The following is a 22,985-nucleotide window of genomic DNA, read 5'->3' as shown; positions in this document are numbered from 1 at the left end:
ATTTTCAGCTATATAAAAAGGACTACACGACTTAAATAGTCTTATCATTCCCACTTACAAATAATAAAGTGCCTCAAAATTAGAAGTTACTTCAGAAGTATATCAACCAACTGCAATATATAGTCCTTCTTTGGATCCTGATTCAAACAAGCATGCTGCAGAAAACAAGGTCATTTGTGAAAATTGAGATACTGACTGGATGTTTGATGATAATGTACATTAACATCTTCATCCTTACATTTATGAAAAAATTAAAAAAAAAAAAAAGCATCCATTGCCTCCAACACTGAATGAACACAAGATGCCTTACTTTGTCTTGATAAATTAATTCTTCTGTATCACAAAAACTGTTAGACTGGGCTAATAAAGAGGGACTTAGCTTCCGGTCAGTTTAGAGAGGCAGCCCCTATGAATTCTCTTTATTACAAGTGGGAATCCAAAGTCTATGCAGCACCAAAGAGCTTTGTTGTGTGTCTTCCACCACACCCATCAGAACAATATGATAATATTGTTACAGATTTTGGGAATGAGTGGTTCTGAACTAAATGATTCATGTGTATTCGAGTACAGAACCCAAAGCTAATAGAGTATGTTACATTCCTGCTGAGTGCTCTGGTTTTAGAAGCTACAAATGAGGAAACAGAAATGCATAAACAAAGCAAGTGGGAAGTTCTGTGCCTTCCCCTCCTCCAGATGAAATGAAGCCCACAACTTGGAAAGATGGAGAGTTTTGAATCAAGTCTCTACTTACATATACAATCGGGGGTCTGAGGTCAGAGTGTCGATGTGGATGTGCTGTTCCAGGAGACTGTAGGCCAGGATTGGTAAGGAGGTGAAGCAGATGTTGTACATTGTAAGATAAGCAGCGTCATAAAGGGGCTGAGATGACAAACAAAAGAGGAAAGACAGAAATGTACTGTAACAATTATCTGTGGGACATCAAAACAAGGACATGGATGTGCATGGAAAATCAAAGCAAAACCAAGAGTCTTTTCTTTCACGCTGTTTGTAACAGCTAATGTAACGTTGTAAAGAAAGTCTGGTGCCTGGTAATTATGGAAAAGAAATTAACAGTGTGATGATGCAGCATATTAATATACCCTTGTTTTTTAATAAGATCTTATTCAGAATGTTTGCATGTTGAAAGCTATATTTCTGTGAAATATTCACTAACAACTTCCAAAGATTTGTCAGTGAAAAGACATCAACTAAGTATGAGCCAGGAGACATTTTTCATGTTTTCAATGCTTTCAAATATCATTTTCACCTTTCCAAGGCTATCTTTATGATTCCGAATGTGGCCATTTATTTACTAAGATTAATCAAATGTATTCCTAAAAACAAGGGAAATGTCTGTATGGGGAGGATGACTTTTAATGCTCCCTAGTCTTGAGAATTTTCAGGGATCCAGACAGAAAATTCTAGTTTTCTTTCTACTAGCTGTGTCATGGCTACCTACAACTCAATGTGTACATGATAACTCATTAGACTGCGCCTAAATATGCTTTATCCTATGTCCCTTGTCGGCCAGATAGCTGTCTTCCAAATTTCTTGGCAGAGATGAATGAGTGCCTCCTGTGCTGCCTCACTTTCTTGAAAGATTTCAATTTTGATTCCATCAATTCCTGGTACCTTGTTTTTTTCCCCCAAATTCCTTCAATGCACCTTGGACTTCCTCCCTGACTATCATTGGCTCTTGATCATATGCTACCTCTAAACGGCTGAACACTGACCATCTCCTTTTGGTACAGTGACTCTGTGTATTCCTTTCATCTTCTCTCGATGCTTTCTGCATCATTCAATAATTTGCCCAGAGAATCTTTCAATAACGAAAGTCGAGGCTTGAATTTTTTCTTCAGTTCCCCCAGCTTGAGAAATGCTGAGCATGTTCTTCCTTTTTGGTTTTCTGATTCCAGATCTTTGCACATTTTGTTGTAATATTTGACTTTGTCTTCTCGAGCTGCCGTTTGAAATTTCCTGTTCAGCTCTTGTACTTTCTCATTTCTTCCATTTGCTTTCGTATTTCTACACTAGAGAGCAAGTTTCAGAGTCAAGGACTTCATTCTTCTTGGATCAACCATTAACACTCATGGAAGCGGCAGTGAAGAAATCAAACGACATACTGCATTAGGCAAATCTGCTGCACAAGACCTTTTTAAAGTGTTGAAGAGCAAAGATGTCAGCTTGAGGACTAAGGTGCACCTGCCCCAAGCCATGGTATTTTCAATAACCTCACATGCATGTGAAAGCTGGACAGTGAATAAGGAAGACTGTAGAAGAACTGATGCTTGTTGGAATTCTGGACCTGCCCCCACCCCAAATTTGCTCTGCTAGCTGTCTTCCCTATCTTGGGAAATGACAACCTAATCTTTCCGATTACTCAGTTTCAAAATCTTGCAATCATCCTCGACTCCTCTCTTTTCTACACAGTACATCTAATCTCAGAGCCTTTGCTGAGTCAGAACTGGCTCCCTTCTGAGCAACTCCACGGTAACCACCCTGCAAGCATCCTCAATGACAGAAGCAGCTCTCCCTGCTTCTATCCTTGTCCATTCTCAACATAGCAGCTCAGTAGTCCGTTACAAGATAAGTCAGTTTGTGACAATATTTGGTTGAAATTGTTCAGTGGAGTCCTGTTACTTTAAAACTTCTGACAAGATGGCAGAGTAGGCCATCTGTGTCTGTTTCATTTGGTCTCATATCTTTGTTGTAGTGGAAATCCTGTAACCCTGACTTCAGAGGAAAGGTTACAGAAGTGGACTGAGTGCTTGCTGGGAGGAGAAGCTGAGCAGGGACAGTGAGAGAGGGAGACTGACTGGTGAATGACCAATCAGACATGGCATGGACCATCTTGAACTACTGTGAGCAGCTTTGGCAACAGAAAGTGGCCTGGCAGAACAGATTCCCTTCTTTTTCCCTCATGCTTGCCTGATGACCAGAGGTGAGGCCAGCTGCCACCCTCATAGGCCCCCAGCACAGACCCAGCTCTATGGGAGTTCTGTGCCACACAGCTGGGAGCCACGCCAGTGTGATGTGAGACACGGCAGTACATTGCTTTGAGCATGGATTCAGGCAGGCTCGGCTTCAGACTCGCCGGACCTGCAGAGCCACCAGACCAGCATTAGTCTAGCAGAAACCGTCATAACCATCTACCGTGTCCCCAGCTACACTGTGGTCCTAACAGACACTGAAAGCCGCTCCATCAGGGGCCTCCACAAAGGACTTCCAGATTGAGATCGGAAACATGGCTAACAAACACCAAGGCTGATACAATTCCATCTAGGGTCAGGAACTCCACTGTCACATCCCTCCTACATCCACCTTCATGAGTTCCTTGACTGGCAGCAGCCACGCCCCCCACCCCAAGTTTTCTCCTCTTAGGGTCCAATAGAGGTACAGTTGTTTTTTTGTTTTGTTTTGTTTTTTGGATTTTCCTCTCATTGCTTTTGTTAGCTTTTTCTTTCTTCTTCTTTTCTTTCCATCCCCTTGAATTCTATCCTTTCTATCTCTGCTTTTGTTTTTCCTTCTGTTTCTCATTTCCCGTCTTCTGTTTTCGTTACTACTCTTTACTCTCTTCCCTTTCCCTGGTTTTTCTCAGTGTTTCTTTTATTATTATTATTCCTTTATTTTCTCTTTTACTTCTCTCTTCTATGGCTCCATTTTCCTATCCCTCTCTTCTCTTTTTAGTTATTATATTCTTCATTTCTGGTTGCTGCCTGTTTTTATTTCTTTTTTTTTTCTCCTTTATTAGTTTATCTTATCATTGTTGGCTGTTTACTTGTTTGTTCTGTTTTGTTTTCTTGTGTGTGAGTGTGGGGTTTCTCCTCTTTCCCACCTGATAGGAGATACCAACTGTGTCCAGACAACCCAGCCACAACTGTATCCTTGGCAGCTCCACCTACTGGGCAAGAGCCAACCAGCTCCTATGCCAATTGATCAATGATAGGCAGCACCCAATGCCAACCAAACTCACCCTAAACTGAGAGGTATTTCCAGCAAAGGAGAAGGGTGCGTATGCTTGCACAGGAGACAGGCGAGAGCCTAGGAACACATCAACGCTGTTGTTGTGAAGTGCTGTTGAGTTGGTTCCAATGCAAAGCAACACTATCTAGGGTTTCCAAGAAGTAGCTGGTGGGTTTGAACCACTGACCTTATGGTTCAAACCAACTTTGCACTGTATTATTCAGCAGTGCCACATTAGGACATAAAAATCATCAAATACAAAATTAAATACAACACGACAAGCATTGGACTGCAAATCACAGGGTCCGTGGTTTGAGCCCACGAACCTCTTCACAGGAGAAAGATGAGGCTTTCTGCTCCTGCAAAGATTTAAGCCTCGGAAAACCTAAAGAGGGTTGCTGTAAAGTTGGAACCGACTGCACAATACTTACTTAACAACGATAATACCATGATGTCACCGAGACAATTTTAGCTCATAGGAAAAAGCAAGAGAGACTGGCTCAACAAATAACCAAGACGCAGAGCAAGAAAATGTTTCTGAAGAAGAAAGGTTATGGAAGTAACTGAAAAAGAATTTAAAGGAATCTATTAGGTACCTTCAAAAGACTGACAGAAAGATCTGGGAAAGCAAAGAGAACACAGAAAAAAAAAAGTTACAAGACTTCAGGAAAAGACTACAAGAAGAAATAGACAAAATAAATACAAATTTAGAAATAATACAAAATTGTGCAATTAGAAATCCAGCAGATTAATACTAAGATTTAGGAAATGGACAATACACTGAAAGGACAAAGAAATAGATGTGAAGCAACAGAAGCCCAAATTAGTGGGCTTGAAGATAAATCTCTCAATACTAGTATGCTAAAAGAGCAATCAGGAGAAAGAATGAAAAACAATCCAAAGAAAGCCTAAGAGGTATGTGGGACACTGAAGAGTAACAACTTACGGCGGGTGATCAGAATTCCACAACAGGAAGAGACAAAAAAAACAAAAAAAAAACAAACAGAGAAAATTGTTGAAGAGTGGTCCGAAGTAAACTTCACAATCATGCTTTGCAAAACCTAAGACTAGGCAAGAATCCTGAAAGCACCTCGAGAAAAATGAAAAGTTACCTACAAAGGAGAACCAATAGGACTAAATTCTGATTTCTCAGCAGAAACCAAGTGGGCAATAGGGCAATAGGATGACATATATAAAACTCTAAAAGAAAAAAATTGCTAACAAAGAATCATATACTCAACAAAGTTGTACCTCAAATACGACAGCTTAGGACATTTCTAGATAAACCGAAATTAAAGGATTTTATAATAACCAAACTGAATTTACAAAGCTTACTAAAAGGCACTCTTTGGACTGAGAATCAACAATAGCCATGGTATTTTCAATAACCTCATATGCATGTGAAAGCTGGACAGTGAATAAGGAAGACCGTAGAAGAATTGATGCATTTGAGTTATGGTGTTGGAGATCTGTGTTGGAGGAAGTGCAGCCAGAGTGCTCCTTGGAGGCTAAGATGGCCAAGCTTCATCTCTCATACTTTGGACATATTGTCAGGAGGGAGCAGTCGCTGGAGAAGGATACCATGTTTGGTAAGGTGGAGGGTCAGAGAAAAAGAGGAAGACCCCCAACAGGATGCATTGGCACAGTGGCAGCAGCAATGGGCACAAGCATGGCAAGAATTGTGAGGAGGGTGCAGGATTGGGCAGTGAGTAGTTCTGCTGTCGGAACTGACTCAATGGCACCTATCAACAACAACCACCACCAGCCTGTGCTCCAGAAAGATATGAACTATACTACACTACTATAGGGCCAGGGTCAAAATTCAAGATGCCATGTGTCACGCTGCCTCCTCAAAGAAGCCTTCATTTTAGCTGTTTCCTTTGACATGTCTGCATCGCTCATTCCTTCATCTGCCTCACATCTATGCCCAAGTATCACCTCATCAGGGAGAATGTCCCAGACCACCCTATCTCAAAGAGCACTTCCCTCAAGTTAGACTCTGTCCCTTTATCATGCTTCATTATTACTGCTTCCACCGCAGAGCACAAACCTGTGACCAACACCACATGTTTGTTTCACTTTGTCTGTCTCTCCTTGATCACTGCAATGCAAGTTCCATGAGGGTAAATGAGTTAGTTTTCATCACTGCTAAATCCACCACACATAGCATGTAGTCGGAACTCAATAAACGTATGTCAAACGAATTTATCAACTAGTTGAACAACCGAGGAAGAACACATCAACTCCATTAGAAAGGATTAAACATACACAAGACAGCCGAGGGTCCCTGGCTTTATATGGAATAAGTCCTTTCTTTCCTCATTCCAGCTTGTGCTTGGTAAACATGTACAGATATCCTTTTAATAGGATAAAAAAGCAACAAATTCTTCTGAAAAGAAAAACAAAGTTTCAGCTCAAGCCAATTTCCCTTTCGCTCCTTGCGACACATAACAAGTAAGAAAATTTGACATATCTTTTAATACTTGCATTCATCCAAGTGAAGGAGGAATCAGCAATATTTTGGTTAATAGCACTTCATCAGAATTTATAACACTCTCTGTAGCTAATAGTACTACCTCTGAACACAAGAGGATTAGTGGCATTGCATACAGCTGGTAGATGGTTAAAGTCACAAACCCACAGTGGGGCTGATGGCATAGTACTGATGTAAAGAAACAGCATACCCGAGAACAAAGAGACGAGTTCAAAAGGAAGAGAACTACTTCCCACCAAGAAGAGTAGACTCTCTTAAAAATACTGCTGAAAGTAAGAAAAAAATTTTAACTTCCTACGATGAAGATCCTGGTGTGGCATTGTGGGATAATGCACTGGACTACAAGGTTGGTTTGAACCGCCATGTTGGAGGTTCAAATTCACCAGCTGCTCCTTGGAAACCCTATCCAGGGTTGCTATGAGTAGAAACCAACTTGATGGCCCTTAACAAGATAACCATGAAAAATCATGAGAAATAAAGCTTGCATCTGAAACCTAAAGTCTAATATCTGTCTTGATGTTGTAATTCAGCTTGGCAAAATCACTGAGTATTTGTAGTTGAAACTTCACTATAAGGAACATAAAAATCCATTTCGATTGTGAAAACCAACCTACGACGTACCTAACCACCCCGCCGTTTATGCTATCAAGTTAATATAAACTATATTATTATTAGCAATCAGTTTGAAAACAACTGTTGTTGCTAGTAGGTTTCATTGAGTCAGTTCCAACTCATAGCAACCCTGTTGCTGAGGCTTTAAATCTTTGGGGGAACAGAAACCCTCATCTTTCTTCCAGGGAGTGGCTGCTGAGTTCAAACCGTCAACAATGTGATTTGCAGTCAAGTGCTTATCCTACAGTGCCACAGTAGAAAAAATTTAGGACAAAACACTCAAGAAGTACTTCAAGTAATCCAAGGCTCTATCTAGGAATCACAACTTCTTGTCCAGGTTGAAGATCAACGTTCTCTATAAAATGAGCTTGAGAAATTACAGAAGTGCAAAGGGATTTTACTGAATGAAATAATAAGCGGTTAACACTTTTGGATTATTGGAACATGTTCTATACATTGATAAAAAGGAAGGGGGAGACAAAATACTGCTTCTAAGGTTATTCCAACTCCAACAGGAAACACCAAGTAACTTTCAAAAAGGAGGGAAGAATAAGAAAACTATTCAAGTCAAGACAACATTTTCTATTTTCTATTGCTAAAAACCGGGCATACCACTCTACATTTTAATTTCTAGTACATAAAAGGTGATTTATTAATATCAAATGTCACAGGGTAACAAATAACTCAAGAAACAAACCTGTTGTGAGAATCCACAAAAGAACTGGTACAAAAATTGTGGCAAAATGAAACAAAGGTTCTGGAAAAAAACAAGAAAAAAAGGTTAATCTTTTCACTTCATCAAATGTCTAAGCTAAAGAAATGTATCACAAATTTATATTCAAACTGTAAACTAACTGCAGGATTCAATAACTCTCTATTCCAAAGTTGTAAGAAAACAACTTAAAAGCATATGATTATTTCATATTAAGGCCAACTTTTACCCTACCAAGGCAAAAAAAGATGTCAATTTATGAGAAACTTTTTTTTTTCATTCCAGGGACAAAATGAACTCATCTAATAAGAACACCTAATGGTACTGTATCTTAAATGCCAAGTACATTTAAAAAATCCTTATAAAAGACAATGACATAATACTGTAAATGTGTATTTTAAAGTTAATTTATGCCAACGGTCAGGAAATCACTATAGTATGTGCTGATAGCCAAAAGTTGCCAACTAATGCCTTTAGTACTGTTTCATCAAGTAATCAACATGTAATCATTGAGTACCTACTATATGGCAAGGGCTTCTGGTATGGCGCTGTAGGATCAGCACTCAACTGCGAACCACAAGGTCGATGGTTCACACCCACCAACTTGCTCCTCGGATATCCTACACAGGGTAGCTGTGAGTTGGAACGGACTCAACAGCACTTAATAAAAACACTATATGCAAAGGTGATACAAAAAAAAAGCAAGCAACCAACCAGATAAATAAAAAGCAAACTTCCTTCCCTAAGGACTTATTTAATTGCGGAACACTAAAAACAAGTTGATAAAAAATATAAGCTGACAATTCATATAGGCAATAAAAGGCTGTAATTGTGATTATAAAACACTAAAATCAATGTCTTCTTCTTGCTAGGTGCCATCAAGTCAGCTCTGACTCACAGCAACCCAGAACAAAACACTGCCTGCTCCTGTGCCATCCTCACAATTGTTGTTCGGCCCCACTGTTGCAGACACTATGCCAGTCTATCTCGTTGAAGGTCTTCCTTTTTTCCACTGACTCTCTACTTTACCAAGCATGTTGTACTTCTCCAAGAACTGGTTTCCGCTAATAACATGTCCAAACTACGTGAAATGAAGGCTCACCATCCTGATTTCTAAGACTGATTTTTTTTTTGTTCTTCTGGCAGTCTATGGCACTTTCAGTATTCTACAAGAATAATGGCATCAGTCAAAGGCATCAATCCTTCTTCCATCTTCCTTACTCACTTTCCAGTTTTCACATACATATGAGATGACTAAAAATACCATGGCCTAGGTCAGGCGCAACTTAGTCCTCAAATTGACATCATTGCTCTTGAACCCATTAAAGAGGTCTTTTGCAGCAGAATTGCCTAATGCAATATGTCATTTGATTTCTTGACTGCTGCTTTCCTGAGTGTTGATAGTTGAACCAAGCAAAATGAAGTCTTTGACGACTTCACAACTGTTGGTACAGTTGTGAAGATTTCTGTTTTCTTTATATTGAGGTACAGTCCATACTGAAGGCTGTAGTCTTTAATTCCCATCAATAAGTGAGAGACCACACATCTGTCAGCTTGCCATACTGGGATGGTTTGCACATTGCTGCAATGGAAGTTATGCCTCCAGTATTTTAAATACCAGCAGGGTCGCCTAGGACGGACAGGTTTCGGCAGAGCTTTCAGACTAAGAACAGATTAGGAATAAGGAATAGGCAGTTCAATTCTGAGAGATTTGCCCCTGAAGACCTTGGGAACAGCAATGAAAAATGTCTGACGTAGTGCTGGAAAATCAGCGCCTCAATTTGGAAGGCACTTAAAAACTGATCAAGAACTAGCCCCTCAAAGTCAGCCTTAATGATATAGATGTAGCAAACCTTTTAGACCTTCATTTGCAAATACGGTATAACCCAAAATGAAAAGCAGAAGCTGCAAACATTCATTAATAATTGGAACTTAGAATGTAGCAAGTATATGAATCTAAGAAAATTTGAAGTCATTAAAATTAAATGGAGCACATATAGATTGATATCCTAGGAATTAGTGAGCTGAAATGGACAGGTATTGGCCATTGTGAATTGGACAATCATATGGTTTGGCTCATTAACAACCTTCAATATGCAAATGACACAACCTTGCTTGCTGAAAGTAAAGAGGACTTGAAATACTTCCTGAGGAAGATCAGTATGGATTGCAACTCAATGTAAAGAAAATTAAAATCCTCACAACTGGACCAATATGCTTACATCATGACAAACAGAGAAAAGACATAAGTTGTCAAAGATTTCATTTTATTTGAATCCATAGTCAGTGTCCCTGGAAGCAGCAGCCAACAAATCGAAAAGACATATTACACTGGGCAAATCTGCTGCACAAGCCCTCTTTAAAGTGTTAAGCGGCATAGATGACGGCTGACCCATCATGGTATTTTCAATTCATGCTTCATATGCATGTGAAAGTTGGACAATGAATAAGAGCGTGGAAGAATCGATGCCTTAGAATTAGTGTGTTGGTGAAGAATACTGAAAAGTACCACGGGTGACAGAAGAACAAACACATCTGTCATGAAAGAAGTACAGCCAGAATAGTCTATAGAAGGGAGGATGGTGAGATGTTGTCAAGGAGGGACTAGTAGATGGAAAAGAACATTATGCTTGGTAGAGGATCGGCAAAAAAAGGACAATCCCCAATGAAATGGATGGAACACAGTGGCCACAATGCTGGGTTCAAACATAATCAATGTTAAGATGACATACGGTATAGTTCTGTTGTGCAGCTGACTTGATGGCACCTAACAACAACAGTAAGTACTTCAAATTCTCTTCTTTCAGCAAGCAAGGCTATGTCTTCTGCATATTGCAGGCTGCTAGAGAATATTCTTTGAATCCTGAGGCCGCATCCTTCTTCATTTGGTACAGCTTCTCAGATTATTTGCTCAGCATAGAGACTGAATAAGTGTGTGGTGACACACATCTTTCCTGATTTTAAGCCATCATATACTGTCTGTTGAATTATGTATAGGTTTCACATTGTTGTTAAGTGCCATCAAGTAGGTTCCAACTCATAGCGACCCTGCATACGATTTCCAAGAAGTGTTTGGTGGATTTGAACTACCAACCCTGAGGTTCAAACCAACCTTACGATCCAATGCATTATCCTGCAGTGCCACAGCATAATTAATTGTTTTACAGTTCCCATTCCTCACAGTGTTGTCTATAATTTGTTGATATCCACACAACTGAATTCCTTTGCAAAGTCAGAAACACATGTAAACATTTTTCTAACATTCTTTGCTTTCAGTTAGGATCCATCTGATATCAACAATGATATCCACAGTTCCAATTCCTTTTCTGAATCTAGCTTGACTTTTTGGCAATTTCCTGTGGGTGGACTGCTTCAACTATTTTTGAATTATCTGCAGCAAAATTTTATTGGCGTGTGCTATCAATGGTGGTGTTCAATAAATAAATAATGCATTCTGTTTGGTCTCCTTTCTTGGGAATGGGCATAGATATAGATCTCTTGCATTTGTTTGGCCAGGTCTTCCAAATTTCTTGGCAGACAAATGAGTATTTCCAGCATTAGTTTGTTGAAACAATCCAACTGGTTGGCGTCCCATCAATTCCTGAAGCCTTGCTTTTTTGCCAGGAAAAACTACCAGAACTAATATTTTCTAATTAGTGCTGCCCTTCATAGTAGGATCTGAGCTTATTTTAAGTGCTGGTAAGGTTTGCTCCTGATGTCTCTAGAATTCTCTAAGAGCTCATTCTTGAGTCGTGTTGGAAAATCTGTCTCCTTCCTCCAGACACATATTCTCACTTAGCCAATTCATCAGATTTCAGTCTGGGAGGGAGTACTGTGCGTTGGGCTGCCAACCACAAGAACAGCTGTTCAAATCCACCAGCTGCTCTAAGGGACAAAGATGAAGCTTTCTGCCCCAGTAAAAGGAAACCCTATAATGGGTTGCTATGAGTTAGAATCGACTCGACAGCACACAGGAGGTCTGGGCAACTTTAGGTTGTTTTTAAAAATCAGATCCATCCTCTGATTTTTTAGATGAGCATCTGCCCCAGGCTCTGGAGGAATGTGCCTAGAGAAAAGTGTTTATACAAATGTGAACAACGTCTGAGTATCAGAACAAGTGTCAGGGTTCTTAAGATCATCAAATGGAAGGACAACATTAACTTGCACGTAGTCGTTCTGTTACAATGAAAAATACTGTCAGATGGGTGATGGGGCAGGCAATATACAACCGGAGGGAGGTTGGCAGAGGAAGGAAGGGGGTGGCAGGAGAGGCAGGTAAGAATGCAGTGGTTGGAGAGAATAGAGGTAAATGCTGTTGGCTGTTGGTGCATGAAGGGGATTGCAACCATATAATGAAGCAAAGTAGATGATTTGCTGAATGTAAAACTGATGATCTGCTCTGTGAACCTTCACTTAATTCACAATAAAATACTTTTCAAAACAAAGAAGAAAGAAAAATATTGTCAGTAGCTTTTATAGAGTCTTATTTTATGAAAAAAATAAGTGTTTTGGGATTGGAGGGAGCAGAACTCAGTGGGGACCATAGGGGTTTTTCATGGAGGGATCTGTTTCCCCCAGTAGAATATAAGTACCACGAAGACAGGGACTTTGCCTTTCTAGTCCCTGATGAATCCCTGGTGCATAAAACAGAAATTGATACAGGTTAAGGCACCCCAAACCAATCAGTTGATGAATAAATAAAGAAGTTCTAACTACTTAAACTTCTTATATGTCTAAACGATAAAGAGGATATACTGATGTGTTTTAAACATACAGTGAAATCTGTAGAAGCCAGAACCTGTACAAGGTGAAAGCCTGTCAGAGAAGGAAAATGCAAATGTTTTGTACTAATAAAAATGACAGAGAAGTGATGAGACCGCACCCTGTCAAAAGCAGCAAAGTTGCAAGACCCAGAAGAATCAGGCAGGCCTGCCCAGTTCGGGCTCTTACAGGTTTCATTGCATGAGGTAAGGCAAGGCCAGGCTCTGGGAGCCTTAGAATTAGAAGCCTGACTAATCCTCTGACAATGGAGAGACATCTGCATTTTCAAAACATTACCCTGACTAAACTATACAAGGACTCCTGGTGTGGCGCTGTAGGTTCAGCACCGGACTGCGAACCACCAGGCCAGCAGTTCAAAGCTGCTTAGTAGTTCTAAGCTGCTCCATAGAAACCCTATACAGGGTCACTATGATTCAGGACTGTCTCAACAGCACTTAACAACAATAGCAACACTAAACTATACAAGGAGAATGGACTTGAGAGAGAGTAGATAGGAAGAGCTGCCATGATGTACCACCACCTCTTCCCATCCACAAGGATAGATCTTATCAGAAAAGCTGCAACCCTCACTTATTGGTGGGAATGCAAAATGGCAAAGCTGCTATGGAAAGTAGTGTGAGGGTTCCTAGAAAAACCACAAATAGCAATCCCATCCCTAGGTATATCTCCAAAAGGCTTGGAAGCAGCCACTTCAAGCACAACAGCGACTTATATTCCAATGCTCACTGCAGCATTCTTTCCAATATCTTAATGGTAGAAACAACTCAAGTGTCTATCAACAGATGAAGAAATAAACCAAAGATGGAACAAACATTTGTGGGCTAATGCGTCAGACTGCAAAGTCAGTGGTTCAAGCTTATCAGCTGCTCCTTGAAAACCCTATACAAATCCGCTATGGGTCAGAATCGACTCGACAGCACTTAACAACAACAACTCAGCTCTAAAGAGAGATTAAGTCCAGATACATGCCAACACATTAATAGACTCTGAAAACATAGTCAAGAAAATCAAATATAAAAAGGACAAATCTCCTATGATCTTAAGTATATGAAATATCGTAGACAGGAGATGGAAAGTGGGGTTATTTGAGGGGTACCAAGTTTTGGTTTGGGGTGATGAAAATGTCATAGAAATAGTGGTGATGGTTATACAGCATAGTGAATTCAATTAATGTCACTCAATTGCAAACCTGAAAGCAGATAAAATGCCAAGTTTTATGTTATATACGTTTAGCCCTTAACAATCTTTTTTTAATTATAAAGATAAGTGGAGGTCAAAACTTCTTTATTTTCAGCTCAGACAAAGAGGGCTGAGAACATAAGAAATCATACTGGTTTTCAAAAGGCAGTAAAAAAATGGAAAACTACTAAGTCAATACTAAGATGATCATGGGAATAGAAACCCAAATGAAGTCAGAGGGCATCATTTATAGAATGACACGTGTCTGCGCCCTTAACTGGGCGCGGAGACAAGTCAGTTACTTAGTCACTGGTCAACATTAACCATTTTAATGTGTCTTTGTTCTACCTTCCTTAACAGAACATTCCTTCCATCTGGTGGCAAATGCTTGAATTGCAGGTCAAAACCTAGAGGCAAACCAAGCCTCTAGAGGGTAAGATCTCAAGGCGGATCTCTGGGACAGTTCTTCATGCGATGTATTACTAGGGGAGATAAAAAGAAAATAACCATATGACCATCAAAGGGCGCTTGGACACTCAGCGCACCATCTGAAAGGCCTTAGCTATGATGTAGAGAGAATCCTGGATTCTTTAGAATGAAGAAACCTAGGGTGGAGATGAAGGAGCTCTGGTAGCACAGTGGTTATGAATCGGGCTACTAATCTCACGGTCAGCAGTTCAAAACTACCAGCTGTTGCGCAGTAGAAAGATGAGGCTTTCTGCTCCCATAAAGATTTACAGCCTTGGAAACCCTGTACAGGGTCGCTGAGTCGGAACCAGCTCCACGGCACATAACCACCACCACCACCACCACCACGGTGGAGATGGAGTCCTAGTGTGGCGCTGTCCGATAAGCACTGGACCACAAGATCAGTTTGAATAGCAATGGTGGAGCTCTAGCTCTGTCACAGTTATGTCATCTTTCTGAGCCCGTTTCCTCCTATTTTAAATGGAGATGCTAAGACCTACCAGCTGATGCTGCTGGGAATGGTCTTAGGACACCTGTGAATCTAGGTTCACAATTATAGTCTTTAGCAAAAAATTAAGTTACTAAGATCTGGGGTTGATCACAGAAATTCAAATACCATAAAAGGCTGGAATGATTTAAAAGTGGCACATATACTTGTTAGTATACCTACAAACAGGATTATAAAGAAGGAAATTGATCATTTTTATTATTCCCAGGAAGATAAAAATTTATATCCAGGATCTCTCTAACTTTGGATATTGTACAACCATCAGGTTCTAGATGAATATTTAACTGGGTGTGGAAAAGGCTCACATTATATTTAGTAAAAAAGGCCAAGTGCAAAACTATGCAGTTTGACTGATTACTAATAGATGCATGGTTTCTTTTAGGGGTGGTGAAAATGTCCTGAAATTATACAGTGATGATGTATGTTCATCACAGCGAATATATGCAAAATCACTGAATCACATGTATTTCAAAATGGCAAATTTTACATTATGTTAATTTTATCTCAATTAAACTTTTATCTCAATCAAAAAACAAATGAACCCCAAATCCCCTGCTCTTGAATTGATTCTGACTCACAGCAACCGCAACCCTGTAGGACACAGTAGATTGTTCTAGAAGGTTTCTAAGGCTAGAAATCTTTACTGAAGCAAATTGCTTCATCTTTCTCCTTCAGAGTGGCTGGTAGGTTCAACTGCTGACCTTTCACAGTTAGCAATCCACCTTGGAACCCACTGTACCACCAGGGATCCTTAAAAATGATATTGTTGTTGTTGTTATGTGCCGTGGAGTCGGTTCCGACTCATAGCGACCCTGTACAGGGTTTCCTAGGCTGTAAATCTTTACGGGAGCAGAAAGCCTCATCTTTCTCCTGCGGAACAGCTGGTAGTTTCGAACTGCTGACCTTGCGGTTCACAGCCCGATTCGTAATTACTACGCTACCATATAATCTTATATATATATATATATATATAAAGATCACAGAGCCATAAAACAAAAATATTTCCACTACTTCTCTCTGTTAGTATGTTTACAGACAATTGCACATCAATTCAAAAATTTCATTTTAGATTAGGAGAAGCTGGAGAAAAGGCATTTTTGGACGATTCTGTTTCTTTTTTTTAAACGTGAACTCATTAAGTCACATGTTCAGAAAAACTCATCTTGACAGATTGAGGAGCACACTGTCGAGTATACTTCTTGATACAGATCTGACTTTTAGAACAGTGCTAATGTTTCACATGCTTAAAAAAATTGAAACAATTCTGGATTGGTGAGGAGGGGGGAAGCTAAAATGGAATACAAACAAAACCAAATTCTCCTAACTGTACTACAAATAAGTAACATAACCATAGTGAGGTTAAGTAAAGGGGAAAATTTTTTTCAACTACATACTCTCAAACTGAAGACAGAAAAAACTACACAAATTGTGTGCTGAAGTTTGTCGGTTTGGTTTTCACAGGAGTATGAATACACCATTCTGAAACTGCTTTAAGTATATTCTAGGATTGAGCAAATAAGCAAATATCTTGTGGCTACTGAGAGTAAGGTTTCTTGCTGTTGGAGAAAGGAGCTACACATAAGGAAAAGGGAAAGACTACAACGAGACCTGTGGTATTACACTGCAATTAAAGTTATCAGTACAAGCTGAGCTCACATTTAAACTTTTGATGCCAATGGAATGAATGTGCATGAGGGAGCTTCAAAAAGTTCATGGAAAAATTCCATTACCATTCTAGTCCAGTGTCCCTCAAAATTTTTGAAGTCCCCTCATGTATGTATAAGGAGCTCTGGTAGTGTAGTGGTTAGGAATCGGGCTGCTAATCTCACGGTCAGCAGTTCAAAACTACCAGTGGTTCCGTGGGAGAAAGATGAGGCTTTCTGTTCCCGTAAAGATTTACAGCCTTGGAAACCCTGTACACGGTCACTATGCTTTGGAACTGACTTCATGATACATAACAACAACAACAACACGTATATATATATGTACACACACATATACGCACAGACGTGATGCGATTTGCATGTATGCCTATATTTATTTCCGACCTATGTCTACTGAGAAGGCCTAGAACTTCAGCCCAGCAGCAATGGGCACAACTACCACCCAGATGTTGGTTTCTACATACCATTCTCAAACGAAAAACTTGTATTCCAGAGAAATGTCTGAATGCAAGGTTGAGGCAGGGAATACACAAGGGGGCTTCAAAAAGTTCGTGGAAAAATGGGATGGAAAGATAATGGAATTTTTCCAACAAACTATGAAGCTGCCTTGGGACAAGATGAGCCTGGAATTTCATGTGATATCAGAAAATAAGACTAACCAAACCTGGGACAACCTAAGTTAACTAAGTAACAACAGTGTCTGGGGTTGAATAATGTCTCCCAAAATTCTGTGTTGTAAATCCTGACCTCAATGCCTGTGGCTGGACTCCTGGTGTGGCGCACTGCATTGCGAACTACAAGGTTGGCAGTTCAAACCCACCAGTTGCTCCTTGATAACCTTATACAGGGTCATTATGAGTCTGAACAACTCATTGGCACTTAACAACAACAACATGCCTGAGGCTATAAGTCCACTTAGGACTTATGTTTTTTATGTTATGTTAACATAACTTTGTTATATTAACAAGCAGGATTAGCGGAGTCCACAGAACAGAAAGCCTTCCCCTTCAGTGTTGTTGTTGTTATGTGCCATGGAGTCAGTTCCGACCCATAGTGACCCTGTACAGGGTTTCCGAGGCTGTAAATCTTTATAGGAGCAGAAAGCCTCATCTTTCTCCGGTGGAACAGCTGGTAGTTTCGAACTGCTGACCGTGAGATTAGCAGCCTGACTCGTAACCATTATGTTAAGAGCTCCTTCAGTGGGCACTTTGAATTCGGACTTTCAGAGTCCTGGTGTGGTGCTGCAACATCAGTTTGAACCTCAAGGTCAGTAATTCAAACCCACCAACCGAATCTCAGAAACCCTATATAGGGTCACTATGGGTTGGAACTGACTTGACGGCATATTCTTCTCTTCCTAAACGGTTTGCTAAAGTCACCCATTTATGTTATTTCTGTTATAGCAGTGGGTTAGCCGGTAGGATGCTTGCTTACAGAAAAGTCAATGGTTCAAAGAGTTGCACAGGAGGAAGGAAGATGTAGCAGGCTTCGTCCATTAATCCTATGGAGCAGTCTGACTGTGCTACAGGGTCACCGAGTCAGAACTGACTAAATGGCAGTGAGTCTGGTTTTCTGGTTTATATATGGGATCAAATGGGCAAAACCAACCCAAAAGATTAGCTAGAAAACTTAAAGGGCAGGAAATGCATGTGAATGTGAGAATGGTTGTAGAACTCTAAGACTACAGGCAGTGGTGTACGGTGTGCTGCACAGATGATGCTCAACAGCAAAAGAAATCAATATATATATATTTTTTAAAAAGCTAAGCGAAATAGGCCAGGCATAAAAGAATACATATGACTTATTTACTTAGAGTTGTAGAGCTGACCAAGTGAATCGATATAGTATGCGTTGCATCTACTCTATATGTTACCTAATTCTATGTATGATGTAGTAAGAGAAATCAGATCTGTGCTTACGTGGGATAGGAAACCAAGGAGAATGATTCGGGAGGGGCACATGTTCCATTTTGTAATCGGGATCGTGGTTGCATGGATGTATATAAATGACAAAACTCGTGGAGCTGTACACTTGGGCAAATCATACTCAATACATTTTAGTTTAAAACTAAGACATTCACAGGTTTTCACTTATAGTATCACATACCTTATAGAAGAAATACTGCACAAGGTGTGCTATTCTCACATAATATAGATGCCCATGAGCCAACAGCAGTTTCTTCAAATGTTTAAACTTTGGAACAGAATAATCACTATTCCTGGCTGCTTGGCGACCTTCTTTGCCTTTAATACCTAAAAAGAGCACATCTCTATAGGGTGAGCACTTTATAGAAAAATAAGCAAGCCTTTGCTTTTTAAAATTTAATATGTTAAAGCTGCTTAAATGTTGTAATTCCACTTTATACTTTACCTTTTACATTCTAAACCAAAAAGTGCTTTCTTGAAAGTAACACTGAGACTTGCCAATGCAATGTAAAATGAACTTCAATTTGCAACTATGTATTTGTAATATGATATGAAACAAATAAGCATAATCAGTAGGAAATCCTTAATTGTGCATAGCGGGGCACTAGATGCTGGATTAAGGCAACTTGAGGACCTGGGATTTCTGTTGTAAGAACTCAAAACTGAAGAGTTACAATGAAAACATGGCAAAAGCTTTTCACTGAATGAAACTTTAACTAGTAGCCAAACCAAAGTATCCCATGAGCTACAGTAGTGTGAGGCCATTTCCTCACCAGATAGCTGGTAGGGAAAATTTAAGTTCAGCACCACACAGGGCAACTTCTAAACAGAAGGAAGAATTTGCAAATCCAAACTGTAGTACAGTGTGCCCAAGATTTGAAATCCATATCTCTTCCCTGCTACCACCCTCCCAAAACAACAACACACACACAAAAAAAAAATCTTGCTGGGCTGTTTGGTTTGCTGCCTGGCAGGACAAAAAATGGAGAAGGCAGGAAAGCTGTCGTTGTGTGTCAACATAAAACTTCAGCACTATAGCCCAAATTACCCATAAATACTGCCATGTGGAAAACTAGCCAACCAATTATTATGTCTTCGTCCCAAACAGTTAAATATCTCAAAATATATATCGCAGCAACATAAGCAGGTGGCCTGGTCAGGGGAGGAAAATCAATACAATTTCATGCATGCTGTCAAAGGGAAAGATAAACAATCAATTGTGTTGCCGGTAAGGTTGGGAAATTCACTTTACCTGATCAATATGAAAGGAGCCTCTCATGTGGCATTGCTATAGCCCCACTATTGGTAGGATCTTGGGATACACATGTTCCACGATCATATGAGGCCCTTCATTCGATTAACATTTCTCATCCCCAAATTTAAGTTCCAGATGAGAAACCAAAACATTATGTCTAGAACATCAGACCACTGTACCTACAAGCAATACCAATACCTTACAGCTGTTATCTCAGTAGGTTTCTTACCTATTCCCACATGGGATTCCAAGATCATACTAACATCATTGGCACCATCACCTATCGACAGTGTTATTGGACTGCCTTTTAAATTCTTCACCATTCTGACAATCTAAACATTAAATACAAAAGAAGTATAGAAAAGGTCAAAGCAGAATGTGAGATTGGACCACATTTGGGGTTTACGACTCATTCACACTTGTTAACGGAGGCCTTTCAGACAGGAAGTTTACATATATACGTACAACAGTCAAGACTTCTCTGATGTAGGAGGACACAGCATTCACACTGTGACATCAGTGCCTACCTGCTTCTGGTTCTTTGGCCTCCTACCCATACCACAGTCAACACATTTCCCTCCTAAGTTGTGGTTTCATGTGTCATTTCAGATGAGATGCTGAATGTTGGTCAATGGAGGCCAGAGAGCTGATTTGGCATAGCCAGTACAGTGTCAACAGAAGAAAAGTGAGAAGTCCAAGAACACTGTTTGTGGTCACCTCTCTATTGAGAACCCCATCTTCCCTAATTGCCCCAATCCTTACTTTCTGGAATTGACCTAATGCACAGCTCTTGTTCCCATCACGCTAGCCACTCGTCTTTATTAAATGTCCTGCTGCTCAGTATGGCTTTATCTTTCCTAGAGGTAGCTGCATTTTAAAAGGGGACATCGAAAAGGTGGTGAGATTTACAGAAAGATGCCCAAGGTACAAAGCATATTACTCCTCTGAGTGTCTCCTCAGGATGTGCATCACTAGGACTATCTAGTTCAGTGCTGTGTGTATGGTTTTAGCTGTTTGTTGTCAACTCAATTGTGACTTATAGTGACCGGATATGGGGTTTCTGAGGTTTGAAAAATCTTTGCAGGAGCAGAAAGCCTCATCTTCTCCCTCCCGCAGAGTGACTGGTGGGCTCAAACCACAAACCTTGTGTTTCACAGTACAGTGCTCATCCTATGGGAAGTAATGAGCAAAGTCTTCACCCCAGAGTTCAAATGCTTCTGCTTCAAGGTTCTGCCAAAGCTTCTGTTGGCAGAGCTACTTGTGGCAAGAGTACTGGGTAAGTAGCCACCTTCCCACCTTATGCTTTAGATAGCGACTGCTTGATGTGTCAACTCTCAAAACCCTCTTAGAACTTATCAGCATTGAAAAAAGCTTAACTAAGCCAGTAGCTAAGTAACACCTTGCAAAAATTCTGTCCCCAAGCTTGCTTTCACTAGTTACCAGAAAGAAATTCACTTTAAATGTAACTTTTTGCTTTGAGCCCGAAACGCAAAGGCTAGAGTGCGCAAGGGCTAACATTAGAGATAGTGACCTGAACATCACGTATATGGACATGACATTGGCTCTACGGTAAGTAATGTCTTCCATTGAGAGAACCAAAAGAGACTGAGGACTGAACCAGAGGGGCTCCATATTCTAGGTGGGAAAAGCAGCATGAGGACAGGAGTTCAGACACCTGCCTGGCCAGTGAAGTAGTCAGGACCTAGGGGAGCAATTGAAGCAACAGACTTTGAATGTAGGGTAAAACGAGATATTGCTAGCTGAGGTAAACCTCTGATTTGAGGGAACCGATTTCTGTGGCTACTGTTCTTGTAGGAACCAACTCCCCTATTGGGGATGTGAAAGCTTAAGAAAAGAAAGAAGAGCTCCTAATTGCTATGGAGACTGTGAGTGAGAAGAAGGTAGACAGAGACAATGCCCCAAATTTGGATGAGCAGTGTGGGAGAGAGAACGTGCCTTTGTGTATGTGCGTGTGTGTTTGGGTTGAAGGGGGGTACAGTGTGTAAAGGAGAAGGCAAAGAAACAATCATTATATAGCCTAGAGCAAGGAGTTACAAAATCTGAAGAAGCAAGAATACTGCAGATGAAAGCATACATGTAATACATACCAAAGGGAGAAAGTATGCAATGAAGATTCTAAGGGCTATGAAAGTATAAGGAAGCTAGTTGAAACCAACCAGGCTAGAGAAGTTGGAAAACACAGCATATGGGAAGTGGCTCTTGAGCTGGGTTTAATTTTGAGTGAAATTTTTGTTAGGACAAGAGGAGCTCAGAGAGAATTCCAAAGCTTCAGTGGGTGGCCCGAGTATGGTATTTTGAAGGGCTATAAAGGGGGAACAATCAACAAGAGTGGAGGATTTATGCTGGATGAGGGATTGGTATGGAACAGTTTTGCTGTGACACACATGGGGTCTCCATGAATCAGAGTCAACTTTATGGTAACTGGCAATGGAACAATCTGGCTCACAGTCATACATTAAAGTCCCCAACAGAGCGACTCCCAGTGCCACAATGAGTCATTTGCCCATCATCCTAAGGCACTAGGAAGCCACCACAGCGCCTGAGCAAGAGTATGATGGAGAAAGTCATTATCAACAAGATTAATTTGGGAGTGTAGGGAAACAGAAGGAAGCGGGGAACGGTTAAAGCAAGGAGATCAGCCAGAACACAAAATCCAAAAACAGTCTGTGTATAAAGTCATAAGGACTTGGACTAGGCTGACAGTGACAGGTTAAAAAAGATGACACCAAAATGAGAGCAGGACCAACAGGACTTGCTGACTTCACATGAAATGACGGAGAAAGGGAGGGTCAAAGGTACTTTTGAGACGTTGGGAAGAGATGAAAAATAGCACTGGCAATAAAAAGAACGAGGACAAGGGCACCAACACAGTCGCCTGAAGGGGGAAAGTGTTACGATAAGTTGTGGATAGCAGTTTCCTGTGGCAGTGGGGAATCTATCTGGAGCTGTCTGGCAGGCAGCTAGAAATAGGAGACTATTTCAGACAGCCAAGAGAAAGTCACAGGCAGAGATACATCAATGGGAGTCATACAGATGGATGTGCTAATCCACCCAGAGAGTCCTTCAAGTAAAACGCAGAGGGAATCTGCTAGAGAATCTGGCAATTAGGGAGAAGACAGAGGACAAAACAAAGTAAAAAGACACTGGATTGCCAAAGAAGAAGAAAAATCCTGGACTGTCAGGAAACCAAGAGAGGAGAGTTACAAGAAGGGTCTAATTGGTAGCATCCAATGCAGTGGAGAAAGGAGGAGAAAGGGAGTGAGCACAAAGGTCTGGACAAGGAGGCCATTGCTCTCCTCTAGGCAAGTTGACAGCGTAGGATGAGGAGGAAGACTACAAGGGGCTATTGCACAAAGGTCTGGACAAGGAGGATCAGGAGGAAGACTGCAAGGGGCTATTGCA

At 40.5% G+C, this 22,985-nt stretch overlaps 1 protein-coding gene across 1 annotated transcript in view; it reads right to left on the bottom strand.

Moving 5' to 3' along the window:
* ATP11C (ATPase, class VI, type 11C) overlaps positions 1–22,985 on the bottom strand; it is a 141,852-nt gene that overhangs the window by 18,333 nt on the left and 100,534 nt on the right. Inside the window, exons 21-24 of the mRNA XM_006874981.1 lie at positions 19,792–19,894; positions 18,489–18,634; positions 7,767–7,826; positions 752–879 (exon numbers count right to left, since the gene is read on the bottom strand). Of these exons, the coding sequence (XP_006875043.1) occupies positions 752–879; positions 7,767–7,826; positions 18,489–18,634; positions 19,792–19,894 (437 nt within the window). The remainder of the gene's footprint in view (positions 1–751; positions 880–7,766; positions 7,827–18,488; positions 18,635–19,791; positions 19,895–22,985) is intronic.

The sequence above is a fragment of the Chrysochloris asiatica genome, unplaced genomic scaffold (assembly GCF_000296735.1).
Source record: "Chrysochloris asiatica unplaced genomic scaffold, ChrAsi1.0 scaffold00308, whole genome shotgun sequence".
NCBI classification, from domain to species: Eukaryota; Metazoa; Chordata; class Mammalia; order Afrosoricida; family Chrysochloridae; genus Chrysochloris; species Chrysochloris asiatica.
The sequence above is the reverse complement of the archived record's forward strand: the minus strand, read 5'-3'. Positions and strand labels throughout refer to the sequence as shown.